This window comes from Malus sylvestris, chromosome 4 (genome assembly GCF_916048215.2).
Source record: "Malus sylvestris chromosome 4, drMalSylv7.2, whole genome shotgun sequence".
NCBI classification, from domain to species: Eukaryota; Viridiplantae; Streptophyta; class Magnoliopsida; order Rosales; family Rosaceae; genus Malus; species Malus sylvestris.
In genome coordinates, this window is record NC_062263.1 from 24,528,399 (window position 1) to 24,543,863 (window position 15,465).

At 39.6% G+C, this 15,465-nt stretch overlaps 4 protein-coding genes across 4 annotated transcripts; all 4 read right to left on the reverse strand.

The window, feature by feature from the left end:
- Window positions 1-996: 996 nt before the first annotated feature.
- LOC126618799 (probably inactive leucine-rich repeat receptor-like protein kinase IMK2) lies at window positions 997-5,152 on the reverse strand. Its single transcript, XM_050286970.1, has 2 exons — window positions 1,994-5,152; window positions 997-1,871 (listed from the first exon to the last, which is right to left on the reverse strand). Exons 1-2 carry the CDS (start codon window positions 3,855-3,857, stop codon window positions 1,252-1,254), a joined length of 2,484 nt encoding a protein of 827 aa, XP_050142927.1. The 5' UTR covers window positions 3,858-5,152; the 3' UTR covers window positions 997-1,251.
- Window positions 5,153-5,303: 151 nt separating this feature from the next.
- Window positions 5,304-6,576, reverse strand: LOC126618800 (PRA1 family protein B4-like). The gene has a single exon (XM_050286971.1). The coding sequence runs from the start codon at window positions 6,269-6,271 to the stop codon at window positions 5,597-5,599; it is 675 nt and encodes a 224-aa protein (XP_050142928.1). The 5' UTR covers window positions 6,272-6,576; the 3' UTR covers window positions 5,304-5,596.
- Window positions 6,577-8,114: 1,538 nt separating this feature from the next.
- On the reverse strand, window positions 8,115-10,173 carry LOC126618801 (uncharacterized). Its single transcript, XM_050286972.1, has 3 exons — window positions 9,974-10,173; window positions 8,683-8,883; window positions 8,115-8,397 (listed from the first exon to the last, which is right to left on the reverse strand). The coding sequence occupies exons 1-3, from the start codon at window positions 10,082-10,084 to the stop codon at window positions 8,362-8,364; spliced, it is 348 nt and encodes a 115-aa protein (XP_050142929.1). The 5' UTR covers window positions 10,085-10,173; the 3' UTR covers window positions 8,115-8,361.
- Window positions 10,174-13,085: 2,912 nt separating this feature from the next.
- LOC126617725 (uncharacterized) lies at window positions 13,086-14,920 on the reverse strand. Its single transcript, XM_050285767.1, has 2 exons — window positions 14,695-14,920; window positions 13,086-13,463 (listed from the first exon to the last, which is right to left on the reverse strand). The coding sequence occupies exons 1-2, from the start codon at window positions 14,803-14,805 to the stop codon at window positions 13,236-13,238; spliced, it is 339 nt and encodes a 112-aa protein (XP_050141724.1). The 5' UTR covers window positions 14,806-14,920; the 3' UTR covers window positions 13,086-13,235.
- Window positions 14,921-15,465: the final 545 nt, after the last annotated feature.

Below are 15,465 nucleotides of genomic sequence, written 5' to 3' on the forward strand. Positions count from 1 at the left end.
CCCTAAAAAAATGTAAAAAGGGTTTTTTACTTGATTTTCAGAATAATTTTTCAAATTACATGGATTTTTTAGATTAAAATTAGAGAAACATATTTTGGAATGTAGGGTTTATTTCTTTTGAAGAAATTTTTTGTCTGGTTTATGTTCGTCACGATTTTTTTTATTAGATTCACGCAGTTATTTTATCGAACTCTTCACTTGCGATCTAATCTCTCAAGTTTTAAAGTATAATTTTTCGAAGTCATATATAATGTGACATGACATTCTCTCATCTAGTTTTGTAATACCTTTCAATAAAAACGAATTTGAGTGATATCTAGGACTAGGAGTGAGTGCTTGCTAAGTAATAAACTAAATCAACTCCTGTAAGTTGTTTGTATGGGCAAGTTCTCTTTTAAGTCTTTAATATTTTCGTGTTATGCGAATTTGTTGTATTTTCTTAAAGATTCTTGGAGATGGGAAACTAAGGGAAACTAATTTCTACTTTTTCAATTTATTTTGGAAATAATTAAACACACAACCATATACTTATCAAAGTTAAGCAACGGTGGTGAATTCTAAGGCGGCTGCTAGTTTCATCATTAGAAACGAGACTGGAGAGGAGACCCCATTGTTGCTGGTGCTAGGTCCTTGGGTGAAAGTTCAATTTGTGTTGCTGAATGCTTGGCCCTGAGGGATGCACTTTGGTTAGCGAGAAGAAGTTTCAAGAAGATCTGCGTGGAAGGAGACTCTAAGTTGGTGATTGATGCTAGTACGGGATCTAGCATTGTTTCCTGGCGTCTCATGTCTGACATTGATGATATCAAAGATTTGCAAAATACTTTTGAGTACATTTTTTGGACACGTGTGTATTGAGAAGTGAATTTTTTGTCGGATGCGATTACCAAAGCTGAATTTCATTATATATTTGATTGTATGAGAACTGGTTGTAATCGTGGTCACTATTTAATTTATGTGTTTCTTTTTTTGCATAAAAGAAAGTTAAGCAATCTCATATTATAACATAATAAAACATAATTATACTGATCATTCATTCTTCTGCTTTGTTAACAGAAACACAACTTGAAAGATTACATTATTATCCCCAACAAAAAGAATAAAAAATATATATAACTAAAACCTGTATTTACATATACCAAAGAATATAATTTAATTTTAATGCCTATACCTCCTCCTAATCCTATGAACAAATTAAGTGATAAGATAACAACAAAACCCAGATTTATCCCAAATAAAGTAATAAACCCTTTTTTACTCAGCTTCTTGTGGCGGTACTTCTGCTCCTCCTTCAGCTGCAGAACCACCAGTTGCCTGATCAGGCTTAATCTCCTCCAGCTGCTGCAGAACCTGCTGAGCTTCCGGCCGCGCAGCCGGCGATGGATCCACACAATGCAGAGCCAACTTCAATGTGTTAAGCAGCAGGTCACCTATGGTTGGCACATCCCTCATGAGCTCCAAGTCGAAAACTTCATTTGTCCACTCCTCTTTCACAATTGATGCCACCCATTGGGGCAAATCCATGCTGTTCATCGGTTCCCCGGGGGATTTTCCTGTCAGCAGCTCCAGTATGAGCACCCCAAGGCTGTACACATCAGTCTTTGTTGTGGCCTTCTTGGACTTTGAGAGCTCAGGTGCGTTGTAGCCGAGAGTTCCTGCAGTGGCGATCACAGTGGTGTTGGCGGCCGCAGTCATGAGGCGCGAAAGGCCAAAGTCCGCAATGTGAGCATTGGTCTGCTCATCAAGTAGAATGTTGCTGGATGTGAGATTGCCATGTACAATGTTCTCGTTGTGGAGGTAGCATAGTCCACGAGTGATGCCGATCGCTATGTTCATCCTTGTTGGCCAATCAATGATGGTGTCTGGCCCTCGAGCTGCATAAGAAATATTCATCACAAACATAAGATGGTTAAGGGGTTAAAAGTGCTTTCCGACAACTAAAAGCGCTTAGGCATGTCATCAAAGGAAATAGATGAGCATAGTTGAATCAACTTACCATGAAGGAAGGATGCAAGGCTACCCTTAGACATGTAATCGAAGACGAGAAGCTTCTCTCCCTTAGGTCCCAAGTAATAAGCCCTCAGAGCCAAGAGATTCGGGTGGCGAATCTTCCCAATTGCTGCAGCTTCAGTTTCGAATTCCTTCTGACCTTTCGTTGTCTTTTCCCTCAATCTCTTCACTGCAACTTCATTTCCTTCCTCTAATGTTGCCTTGTATGCAGTCCCATATGTGCTCTTCCCCATTATTTCAGCAGTGGCACACAGCAGGTCATCAGCTGTGAAAACAAACGGCCCATCAAAGTGCACAAGCTTCCCACCAGCTTCACCGCCATATTCAACTCCGGCACTACCAGGAACTGCCTTGGCAGCGATCCCCGCATCAGCGGCCTGCTTAGCCGTTGTACCATTCATACCTTTTGAAGCAGACCTTTTCCTCACCAAACAAACAAGCAAAATGCAGCAGAGTAGAAGCAGAACCGCCAGGAGGGCACCCGCCGCTATGAGAATTTTGTCCTTCGTACTAAATTTGTGGTGATGCTTTTTCTTCAAAGGCTGCTCTGCTGGCGGAGAAGATGGAAGAATCTGAGGCGGGGGAGAAGAACACGGAGTTGAAGCGCTGTACCCACACAGCTGAAGATTGCCCGCAAAAGAGCTAGAATTGAATTTTTTCGAGAGGAGAGAAGGGACGGGGCCAGAGAGATTGTTGTGAGAAACATTGAAGGAAGTGAGGTTGTCTAAGCTGGAAAGTGAAGCAGGAATTTTGCCACTGAATTTGTTTTCGGATAAATCGAGTTGGTAAATTCCAGAGATATTGCCAACAGATGCTGGAATGTGGCCACTGAAATTGTTTTTCTTCAAGTTAAGTACTGAGAGGTTCTGCAACCTTTCCAGGCCTTCCGGGATTTGGTTATTGAGGCGGTTGCCCTCGAGGCTCAACGAAACAAGGGAGGAGAGGTTGGAGAAGCTAGAAGGGAAGCTGCCATTGATGGCATTGTTGGATAAGTCTAGCTTTTGGAGCCTTGTGAGCTCCCCTATTTCATCGGGAATGGTCCCGGAAATCTGGTTGTTGTTCAAATAAATCTCTTCAAGAAAACCCAATTTGCTCAGAGAACTTGGAATAGTTCCGGAAATCAGATTATTATCAAGGGTCAGGATCGTAAGTTTGTAACTATGATTTCGATATCCGGCACCCCAAGTGCTTGGAATAGGACCAGAGAGGTTGTTGTGTTGGAGGGCAAGGATGGTGAGAGAAGGGAACTTGGTGAGACTAGTTGGGATGAAACCCGAAAGCGAATTGAAGCTCAGATTAAGTCTGTACAGCTTGGTAGAATTTGCAAGACTAGAAGGGATTGCACCAGTAAGCGAATTATTGCTGAAATCAAGAGTTTGAAGAAGAGGGCAGTTACCAATCGAAGGCGGGACAGAACCCGAAAGCCGGTTGTTGAAGAGGTAAACCCCTCTGAGATTGGGAAGGAAGCCAAGAGACAAAGGGACAGGGCCAGCCAAGACATTGTCGTGCAGGCTGAGCTTCCGAAGCGCTTGCAGCTGCCCAATCTTTTCCGAGATTCTGCCCCCGAGCCTCTTCCACGGAAGCTGGATTGCAATGACCTGTCCGTTCACACACTTGATCCCTGCCCACCAGCCCAAGCAGGCTCCATGTCCGCTGTCATTCCAGCTGCGCAGTACACCGGTGAAATCAACAAGCTCGCGCTTGAATGCTCGAAGAGCTTGGTAATCGGACTGAGTCACAATCACTCCATCATTCCCTCGCTGGCCCGAAACAGGCTGGTAAGCGACAATTAATAGCTGAAGAAAGAGCAAGGCATGGATGACAAACAACAACTTATTTTCCATGAACATCCAAGGACTGCAATGTCCAGGAAGATTCGAAGATGCTGGAGAAAATAAGCGAATGGAAACCCGAAGAGAAGATTAAAGGAGTGAGCTTTTTTCGGGTTGAGCTCAAGTTGTGAACTTTTTTTATAATTTGTGCAAGTGAAGAAATGAAATGGAAGATAAATAAGGAGGGAGAAATATCTGAGTGAGGGAACAAGTGAGGTCGGAGACAGAGTCAATTCTTCATGTGTTGTTTATCAGTTAACGGCTAGTTTTTTTGTGTTGTGGGATTTCCACCATATAACGGCTTGGGTTGAAAAACGTGGGTCGTCTCCTCACTTGACTGGAATCCAACGGCTATATTATTATTTGGCATCCAATTCCAATCCAATGCTGCAAGTACGGCGAAATGACCATAATAACCTCGGCCTCCGTGGGAAGTACCAAACTTTTGCAGACGTCCTAGGTTGGTTCGAGATCAATGATTCCCCCCTAAAAGTTTTTCCTTTTGCCTTTTGCGTGGCATCAGCATGAACGAAATTCACCCTAATCTGGTTCCGATAATCATCGACATAATCGTGATAGTAAGAGAGTCGGATTTCATCCCGAAAGCACACGGTTTACGCAACATCTGGTAATCGCATTTGTAAACACAAACTGCGGTACGATCAGTGTTCCGCTGGCACAAGTAGCATGCTTTTCATCAAACGTGAGGTTCGAAAAAAATACGAAGGGGTTCCCCGAACAACCAAATCAAATGTGTTGAAAGTAAACTTGGAAGAGCCAAAGACTTCTGCTTGACATAAACAGATCAAATGGAAGAAAAAACAGGCTACTTTCTCAATCTTTTAACAGCAAGAACACAAACAAGGGCACAGGAAGAAAACCCAGATTTAGCATTGCCCAAACAGATAACAACGCGATCTTTACACAACACCCCCATCAGCGTTCTATAAAAACCGTACACCACTAAGACAATGGTACATGAATTACGCATCCATAGAATAAAAATCAAGAACGAAAAGATTTCATCACATCGTGGATGAGGATATGCTCCCATGATAACCGAAGTCTAACCCATCATCAAGACCGGGTATCAGCAATGGCATCGCATATCATGATCCATACTTGCAAAAGCAAAATGAAACCTGATTGAGGCACGTTTGCTGACTATCACATAGATGAAAACATCATTTTTGATCGAAAAAGACATTATCGACTACATAGATAATAGATTAATCGGCAATCTTCCTAACAAAAGCAAAACCGAAATGGTAACAATGTAGCTGCTAACAATCTCAAACACAGGAAAAGTATCAAAGACTGCTATCTTTTGATTGGATCAAAGATATTGCACAAGATAATAACATTCATTCACTCATACAAATTAACTAGCCAAGGCATTCGTGTCTGAAAAACGTGTTCATAGAGATGAACCCAGAAGATGCACATTGCAGATTTTGCAGATAGTAGAGCAAAAAGAATCATTTATATCATAGATCTACCAAATGAAAGGGACAAAAGTTCGATTGATAGATCTACCAAGAACCATGAAAAAACATGAATTCGCTATCTAATCAGAACTAAAGTACACAGATGCATACAAATTGGTCAATAAAATCCAGCCTACATATATTTATATAACAAAAACTTCAAATTTATTAATTTTTTGTGGTTTTGAGAGCAAGGTTTTATGTCAATTCAACTAATTATACCATCATGATCTTGATCGCGATCCAATCACAGTGGGGAGATACATCAGATCAACCGCGAGCGGCGACAACGGCGGGCGATGTGGCGGCAGCGACATTGGAAGCAGCGCCGTTGAGGAAGGAGAGGAAGCCGGTGGAGGCGGAAGGCTCTTGCTCGTCAAGGAAGAGGTCCTCGGGAACCCTAAAGGCGCCGTGAGCGAAGACGACTGCGGCACCCACGAGGAGAGCGGAGATGAGGACGGATCCAACGGATGTGAGGAAGACGACGAAGACGGAGAGGGCGGTGAGGCCCAAGAGGGTCTGGGTGTCAGAGAACGTGCGGCCGAAGATGACGAGGGGCTGATCGGAGGGGCGGAAGAGGTAGAGGAAGAGCCAGGCGGCGAGGAGGCCGAGGAGGACGAGGAGGGAAAACGGGTGGGTGAAGAGGGAAACAGCAACGGTGAGGGCGAGAACAGCGAGGTAGTTGACGCGGAAGTAGGAGTAGTTCTTGCGGACGCGGACGGTGGCGTCGGAGAAGGATTCCGGCTTGGCGAAGGCGGATCGGTCGAGGAGCTCGGACCAGGGGCGGCGCTGGGCGAGGCCGTTGCGGCAGGTGTCGGAGATGTGGTTGATGAAGGCGCGGAAGGCGGGGGTAGCGATGGGAGCCTGGGACTGGGCCGTGCCGCCGCCGACGGCTGTTGCGGTTGTAGAGACCGGGAGGATCGGCGGGGGTGTCGGAGTCGACATTTTACGTTCTGGTGTCGATGGATCTGGATTTTCGGTCTCGGATCTCTCAGATAACTTTTCGGGGGAATTTGTGGAAAAAATTTAGGCGGTTTTGGTTAAATAACGGGGGAGGGAGAAGGGCTAAGTTTAGAGGACTTGTGAGGTTCTGCTTGCTTCGTCGTTACGTTTCGCCCACGGAAAGTCAACGACGAAAACCGGGTCAAAAATATTTTGACACCCCGTTTGGTGAAAGGTGGCTTTTCTTCTTCTTACTGTTTGCTCGGAGGGTTCTACTTGTATCGTTTGAGGGTCTCTCAGCCGCGTAAATCGTCAGAATCCAAACGGACGGCGTAGATGTAGCGGGAACTTAATTGAACTCTTTCCACTCGTTTTCTTGTTTTTATTTACTTATTTACCTTCTTTTTTTTCCATTAATTTCATTGCTGATTAATTACTGTTTGCTCGGAGGGTTCTACCTGTTTATCGTTTATAGCCAAAATTTAGCTTTTAAATTTATAAATGTCAATTTTTATAAAAAATCTCATATCTACCCAAAACCTCACATTAATATACCAAAATACCTTTCTAATTACAAAACCACACAACAAAGAGATGTTTTTTCTGTTCGTTCTTTTTTGTTCTGTTGGAATCGAGCCCATTGTATTCTCAAGTTCATTTCATAATTGACAAACTTACAACCATGTCCATGAAGAAAATTACACAAAAATACAATTTATGTATGTTTTTGTGTAAGATTCAATTGGTATTTTGCAGAAACTTTCATGGAAATTGCCATTAATGTTCTCATGGCATTCTGCATATTAGTTGGATCACCAAAATCAGATTAGCTATTTAATTAAGAGATGGATATTGAGCATGAAAGGCGGCATGCCCAGTCCAACTGGATCCTTTTGATTTAATGGTCATTTCCATGGCTCTCACCTGTTCTAATAGTCTAATTTATTCTTTGAACTTTATACTTGTGGTGGAGTTCTTCGAATTTTATACTTAGGATAGACAAGTAGAATGCGTTTCCATCTTCGCAATGGTGCAGCTGATGTATATTCATGGTGTTTTCCTTGTTCAACCATGGCTATAACTAATATAGATTCATTCGTGTCCAGTTTCCCAAAACCTCATTAACAATAACACAATATTCAAAAGGGTTTTGACGTAACTATGTGTAAATTTTAAGGGCAATTGGGTCTATTAAAGTAGAATTTTGGCTATATTTGAAATATTTTATAAAAACTGACATTTTTGAATTTGCATGTTAAATTTTTGCTATATACAATAACTTCTCAATCTAAGAGACAAAGTGTGTACAAACAGTCTATAACTTTTTACGATACTAATAAATTTATTCAACGACGTTACAGTGCACCATATAACAGCATTTGACATCGTGCAATGTAATTGTTAGACGTTGAGCACCAAGGGGAGGAGGTTGTGATGCCACTTTCTCACAACTCACAAGATTTGCACATGCATTTGAGTAAAACAAACGAAAGAACCATCCTAACTAATACCAGAGGCAGACATAGTATGCTAACAGATGCAATTTAGCTACACAGATTTTCAACCCAAGGTTCCAAACACAACATTTAACAATTCCGCCGATTAACCACGGACAGAGTTCTGGAAAGTATAAACACAGTTACGCAGATGGGGACTAGATCAAGAACAGATTGGTAATAATGTGCTTCTATGAATTGCAGGCATGATGTGCAAGAAACTGTGCCTATTCTCCCTCGAGAAAGTCCGATTTCTAATATAGACTTAGAAAACAAATCCGAGTTTAAGATATAGAACAGACCCGGACAGATGCAAACACCAGATAAAATGGATGAACATAACACCAGGATTGCCAACTACGGGGTTCCATAACATCATTGATCAGTACCAGATGAAAATAACTTATGCCAAACGGAGAATACAACAAGCCTTCAAACATTCCATTAGGTTCTACTTAAGCATACATACGGAAAATGACAATCAAGTCGTCTGTGATTTCAAAGTACTGTGATAATAATACGAAACCACCACTACATATAAAGCTGTCTGAAAGTTCATGGCGAACTTGAGACATTGTTCAAATGGTAAAACGTACTCTAAAAGGTAGACCCGTTCCATCCAAAGTTGGAACCCTGCAGAATAGCAAACATCGGAATCATCAAACATAGGAACAAGAAGAATAAATTGCTACTAAACATGAGTTTGGTTCCTGCGAGAAGCTAAAAGGAGCAGTGCTTGAGGTTTTAAACAGTAAAGATTTATTTACATGATCTAGTTCTGGTGTAAAGCATGCAAACACTGTGCATATTCTTGACTCTGATGGGCCTAAACAAACAGGAAGAATGCAATGAGAAGAAGCCATGCATATGCAAATGACCCTTTCTATGGAAAATTAAAAGGGCGAGATGTTGGCTTGCCTTGGTGTCATAGAACTTGAGAAAAAATCGTGACTTGGGCACAGACAACTTTGTCTCAAGAATTGCGGCAATTGCAGCACTTAGCTTCTTGTTCACATCAGGATTAAGGCCACCAATGGAGACCAACTCAGCATATGCAGCTGGCTGCTCAGTCCCACCAAAAGATATGGGTACGGATCCCTTCAGCACAATCATCACATACTGCATATCAACACATTCAACAGGATCACCATCAACCAAAGGATAAAAAGTTTAACCCCAAAAAGTCACTATGAACTTAAAATGTATAATTCTCGTCCAATATCAGTAGAGCATTAATTTTTTTCTCAGCTAATTGAGGGATAAAACGACATTGAAGTTATCATCAAAAGGCATGCCTATGAGGCTATAACTCAAGGGAAGTGATTTTCGCAAACCCTATTTCTCCTCCTACACACCATGCTTACGGCCTTTTGATTGAATAAATTAAAGGATAATCAAGGGACAGAAATAACCAAGCTTGTACAGAGGAGAGAACTTGTGTCCGAAATCATTTTCCTAACTCTATTATTACGCTCATCCATGACTAACATTCCTTCTGGGAGTGATTACGGCAGGAAAAAATCACTTCTAGTGTGATCAGCAAAATTGAAAAGTTCTTAAGTGATTACAGGCAGGCATAAACCCTAAGGCTATTCGACCGACAAAACATAAGAATTAGTGGGAGCTGAAAAATAAATTTTTCTTTCTATTCTAAGTGAAGGGCAGGAGAAAGAATCTTGCATCTATCTCGAGTTGCTCCCTTATCCAGGCGATTCGTTCTATTCTCTCTGAGGTCGGGTACTGGTAGGTGAAGCATCTAGCTTAGGGGTTTGAGTCGAATCGCTGAAAGGCCTTTGTTAGTGATTCTCCAATTTCGTAAAACAAGCCCTAAGAACTACATTATCTCCAAAACAAAACAAAAAAATCCACAATCCCTAACAAGTTCAACTTGCTAAGTAATTTTTACCATTTTTCTGAGTGTTCAAGTTATACATCCTAGCAGTAAAGAAATCCCCCAAAATTACTTGGTCGAAATTCCTGAACAAAAAGTGAAAATTACCAAAACGATTTTACCCTAGTTTTGTTTTAGCAAATAGGTAGCTAAAACCAAGCTAATTCACATATATACTCTTAATTCATCAAAAATTAATGAAACTAATTTAAAACATGAATACAGAAATACATGAAATTTACAATTTAGTACAAATATTCTAAAATATCAGTAAAATGTTTGTAAATGTCTGTGAGAGAGAGAGGGAGAAAGTCGTACAGCCTCGGGCTTGCCGATGATCTTGGCAACGGTGGAGGTGGCTTCGGAGAGGATGGCGGAGGTGTCCACGCCGTCCAGGTTCACGTTAGCTGAAATGTTCAGGCACGGCATCGTTTCGTCTTCCCGATCCTTCTCTCTCTCACTCTCTGGCTGTTTTCTGCAAATGCGTTGGTAAATAAAAACCCTCACCCTCCCTCAGTCTCTCTCCCCTTCTGTTGCAAGAAGGAGGGAGGATAATATCCAAAATGCCCCTTGTGGGTCCGGCATAATATTTTCACTCTTTGGGCCCATTCTAGTACATCAGATCCGATGATCGGCCCAGAAGAGGGGCAAAGCACGACTCCTGTATTTGCATTTCTGGGCCTTCTCGTGTTTAGACTAAAAGTCCTTCAGTTGACTAGGTTTGAAAACTGAGGTTCAAAGGTTGGGTTCGAAGACAGAGGTTTGAAGGCAAAAAACGGATTGCAAAGATCTGCTGGAGAAATTGGATCAATTTGGGTTTTTTCAAGCACTACTCTCTCTTTTGATCTTTGGGATCCAAGCAACGAACTTATCATCTGGGATTTTAACAATTTGTCTAGTTTAAAAGATTTGCTGGAAAATTGGATTGTTTGGGTTTATTTTTAATTGGGTTCAACTGGGTTTTCTGGATTTGAATAATTGGTGATATAGATCGGTTCTTTTGTTTTGGTCATTTTTTATTGTACATTTATTCTTCGAATTTATGTTGTTCTTACATTGAAGATAAAGATTTGCAAATGTTGATTGTGCTTTTCTTCAATGGATATTTTACAAGCTGTTTGGTTGTTGAGAAAACTAACGAAGAATCGTAATTTTATTTGCCATAGATTGTGGGTTATGGATGCATGTTTGATTCCAAATGTGGTTGCAATGTCTGAAAATTAGTTGAGTTTCTTTCACATAGTTGAGAGCTCAAAAGCCCCCATTTCTTTCAAACATTGATGGGTATTTCATTATCCTCATTTCTAGTCCGACATTGCACCAAACGCTTCACTAAGTTAGTCCAGCTTAGTCTAATCTAAACAAGTCCAGCTTAGTCCCTGCAATTAGTCCAGTCCGAAACAGTCCGGTGCAACAAACGCACCCATATGGACTAACTTGAGTCAAAGTTTTGTTGGTTTTTTAGTATAAAAATTGAAGTTTAAAATAGGATTGCTGAAGTTTTTCCAACAATTTGACTAGTTTGTCACAAAACATGTGAATAGTTGGTGATAAATGAAAGGACACAACTAGGGATGGGCAAAATACCCACGGTTATGGATAACTATGGTTACCCTCCCATTTAAATTTCATGATTACGGTTATGGGTAACCGTTTAGATAATTAAACGGTTATTACCCGTGAAATTTAAATAGGTGGTTATGAGTATTAAATGCGGTTATAAACGAGTAACCGTTTACCTATTTATTTTATATATGTAATGTTGAATATTTAAAAAAAAAAAAATATATATATATATATATATATATATATATATATATATAGACACACACATACGGAGCTGTTTGACAGGGGATGGGAATATATATATATATATATACACACACACACACAAACACATACGGGGCTGTTTGACAGGGGATGGGAAGTTGGGTTATTAACCCAACAATCACCTCTCTTCAATTTGAATATTGCATCTTTCTATTTTTATTTTTTTTTTGGAAAACTGGTACAACAGAACCTGGGCTAAGAAGCCAACCAAACAGAAAGCCAACACAAGGCAAACAACAAGCAGAAGCTAGAAAATCCTTGCAGAGATTAATATTATGACAATTTTTTTTTTAATTTTTAAGTTGTTAAAAAACATGTAGACGGGTGAAAAAAATGTTATGGTAAAAAAAAAAGGATAAATGAGTTAAAGAGGGTAAATGGGAAACGAGTATTAAACGGTTACGGTTAAATGGGTATGCGGTTATGGGTATGGTTAACCGTTTATAAATGGTTATGGGTATGGGTATAACCGTTTAGGTAATTACTTAATGGGTAAACGGTTATGCGGATATGAGCATAAACGGTTATAGGTAAATTAACCGCGGTTACCCGTCCGCATAACCATTGTCCATCTCTAGACACAACCCTCCTCATAGAGAGGAAAACTACTCCCTCAAAGATGCATATGGTATGGTCCAGCCTAACACCACCCGGTGGTGAATGCTATGTAGCTGGGACGCATAAATGGTAAACTTTCCGGATTCAAAGCAACGGTGCAATGAATTTCATCTTTTCTTTTTGCATGTCACTCAAATGTCATGTCTTTCGAGGTTTTTTGGTACTATTATCCGCAATTAAAAAAGAATAAAAGAATTTTAACGAAAAGTTATCAGTACTGTTTATTTCAACGAAATATTACATTTTTACACTATAAACCCTTATAGTATTCATTTTACCATTTATTTTGTCATTATTGTTAAAACTCAAAGTTTTTAAACTTTTTTCATTAGTTTTCCTAAAAAACAATGTTTGTAAATTATGCACTTTTCTTAAATATATTTTTTGGCAAAAAAAAAAGAATATATATATATAATTTAAAGTGTGTAATGAGTTTTTTGTAGTGTTAATAATAACATTTTTTTTTTCTCGTGGATCTCTCGTTGGTGGTGGTGGGTGGGGACCCAAATCTCTTTTCTCCCTTTCATCTATGATTCCACCATTTGGGACTTGAGTTGACGGACTTGAGTTCAGATCGTATAGGACTACTTTATGAAGCATCTTTGTTCCTAAGGGCATTTGTTAGAAACATATTGAAAAATTTTATTAAAAAATTCAAGTGCAAGTTCTTTTTAGAAAAGCAATTGGGAGTGCTTTCTAAATGTTTTTTTTTTTTTGGAAAGACCTCGTATGTTGCAAAATCATTTTTAAATCTTTTCGCCAACAAAAACAGAAATATTTTTAATTACCAGAAAACATTTTTTACTGTTCTAAAAGCAATTCTAAACAAACTCGTATCTATCGTATATAACTTTTGGATTGAGATCAAAATCAAATTTGAGTTTTGTGTCTATGGTTCATTGGAGAAGCCCTCATCTGTATGGACCCATATGAAAAGTTAGCCTATTGCGTGGATGACAAGAAAAAAGTATGTTCCCAAATATTATTGGACTAGATAAAGAACTTCACTATTTGGAATTGCTACTATTCAGTTGTTGATTTTTTGCATCACAAGTTCACACCGTGCATAAAAACAATAGATCGGATTTATCATCCCTTATTTTGTTGAAGAACAACATTAGGTATTTTCATTTTACAGTTTGGATCCTGTAGGAGTACTTAAATCAACAACTTTAAGAAAAAATCGGGTTTTTGGGATCGAAAGCTTGGACTCAAAAATCGTGCCGAGAGTGGCGATCAGCTGCCTCTTCACGGTCGTGGTAATGCCACCCATTGCTACTAACTCGCCATATGATGCCGGTATAGTGGTACTCTTCCCGAACGATATGGGCACCGATCCCTTTAGTACCACCATCACAAACTGCAAGCAAAGAGACGTTCAATATTTAAAAAAAAAACAGTGAGCATTCGAGGAATGCTGAGTATAGCCGTTCATGTGCGAGTCAATAACTCTTAATCATTACTGATGCATTGTCAAGCGCCTACATGGCCGAGACAGAACCACTCGCATATGGACGACATATACTCGAGTACAACCCTAGATAAGATCAGCTGGCACGTAAGAGTCAAATTAGGCAGAAATGCGTAAGCAGTAGTGACTATTAAGTGAGGAAGTAGTGCGATTGCAACCAAATGGACAGGACAGCTACTCCAGTGCCTTATATTGTGTCAACAAGTGGTCCTTAATCACTCCTAATTAATACACTAGTTAATCAGATAGCAACTGACTTTTAGAATTTAAAACCCTAATCTCCTCGTCAACCGGACATCTTCAATCACTGCTAGAGTTTCCTACCCCAAAAACAAACGTTAAAAAAAAATAAAAAAATAAAAATAAAAATCACTACCAGATTGAATAGAGTCTCTCAGCAGCCCTTGAACTTCAACAGAAGGGCTTCGGCTAAGGCAGGAGAATAACTTACTTACATTCGAAAAGTTAATGCGGCGATAACAACAACCTATAAGTAATACATCATGTCATCGCAAAGTTAAACGCGTGAAAGTATATTATTGGCTTGGAATGTTGACACAGTGACATACTAGGTGTTGTTGTTTCTCATTTTTGAACCATCAAAAAATCCCCTTATTCGATCAGATTATGACATGGCATCCCCATCTGCTTAAGCTGACTTTCAAACTTGGCAGATGAATGAACAGAACCCCAGAATTACCATTTTACAGAGATGAGATTTTGATGCTGGTTAATTGATTAGAGAAACGTTCTTTCGATTCTATAACTCAAAAGACTTATTGAAAAAAAACCAATCCAGATGAAATCCCACTTCTGAATAAAGAGCAAAACGAAAACAAGACAGAATAAGTGATTCGCAGAACCCAAAAGGATGTTCATATCTCAATGCTACATAAACAATCAAAACCCTAGGTTTAGACTCTAGAAATAATCACTTGTACATTAGAGAACTCTGGCCACTCAAACGTTACCTAATTTGGGTTGTAAACAAAAAGTTAAACCTATTGTTCTTTACAATTAACGGTTAACTAACAGACGCTGCAAACTGTTGACACCCGATTTCCAACATAAACTGTATTTTTGTGTGAGAGAGAGAGAGAGAGAGAGAGAGAGAGCTTACATTTTCGGGCTTTCCAGTAATGGCAGAGATGGCTTTGGTGGCTTCGGAAAAGATGGAATCAGCGTCGACTCCGTCAAGGTTGACGTTGGTGGAGATATAAAGGCAAGGCATGTTTATGAGCTTCTGATCTTCCTTCTTTTTGGTTTTTTTTGTTGTTGAGTTTTCGACTTCCAAAACCCAAAACTTGGTTGTGAATTTATATTGGGCAATAGCATGGGTTAAAGCTTGAGATTAGAACGAGACAACGGCTCCTTATTAAAAGAGCAAGCCCACTTCATAAAATCTACACGTTTTCCTCATTTTGCTTATACGAGACAACGGCTCCTCATTTTGCTTATACGAGACACTAAATTTTATAAAAGAGAAATGACCATACATTTGGTAACCTCATAACTTACGTATTATTGAGATGACTCAATGATGAAACAACGTTTGCGGCTTGCTTTTAAATTTGGGAAGTTTAACGAAAAACACCTGGTACTGTTCACTTTAACGAAAAACCACATTTTTACACTAAAAAGTCAATCATGGTACTATTCACTTTACCCTTTATTTTGTCCTTATCATTAAAACTCAAAGTTTTCAAGCCCTTTTCATTAGTTTTCCTTTTAAATTTCGATACTAAATTATTCAAACGTTGGTGGCTATGTAGCGGTATAATCTAACAGTATACATTTTCATTTATAAGTGAAAAGTTTAAGGTTCGATTTTCGTGAATGATGAGTTTAATACTAAATATTCCGCACTTGTTAACGTAAATAATGGTGCATA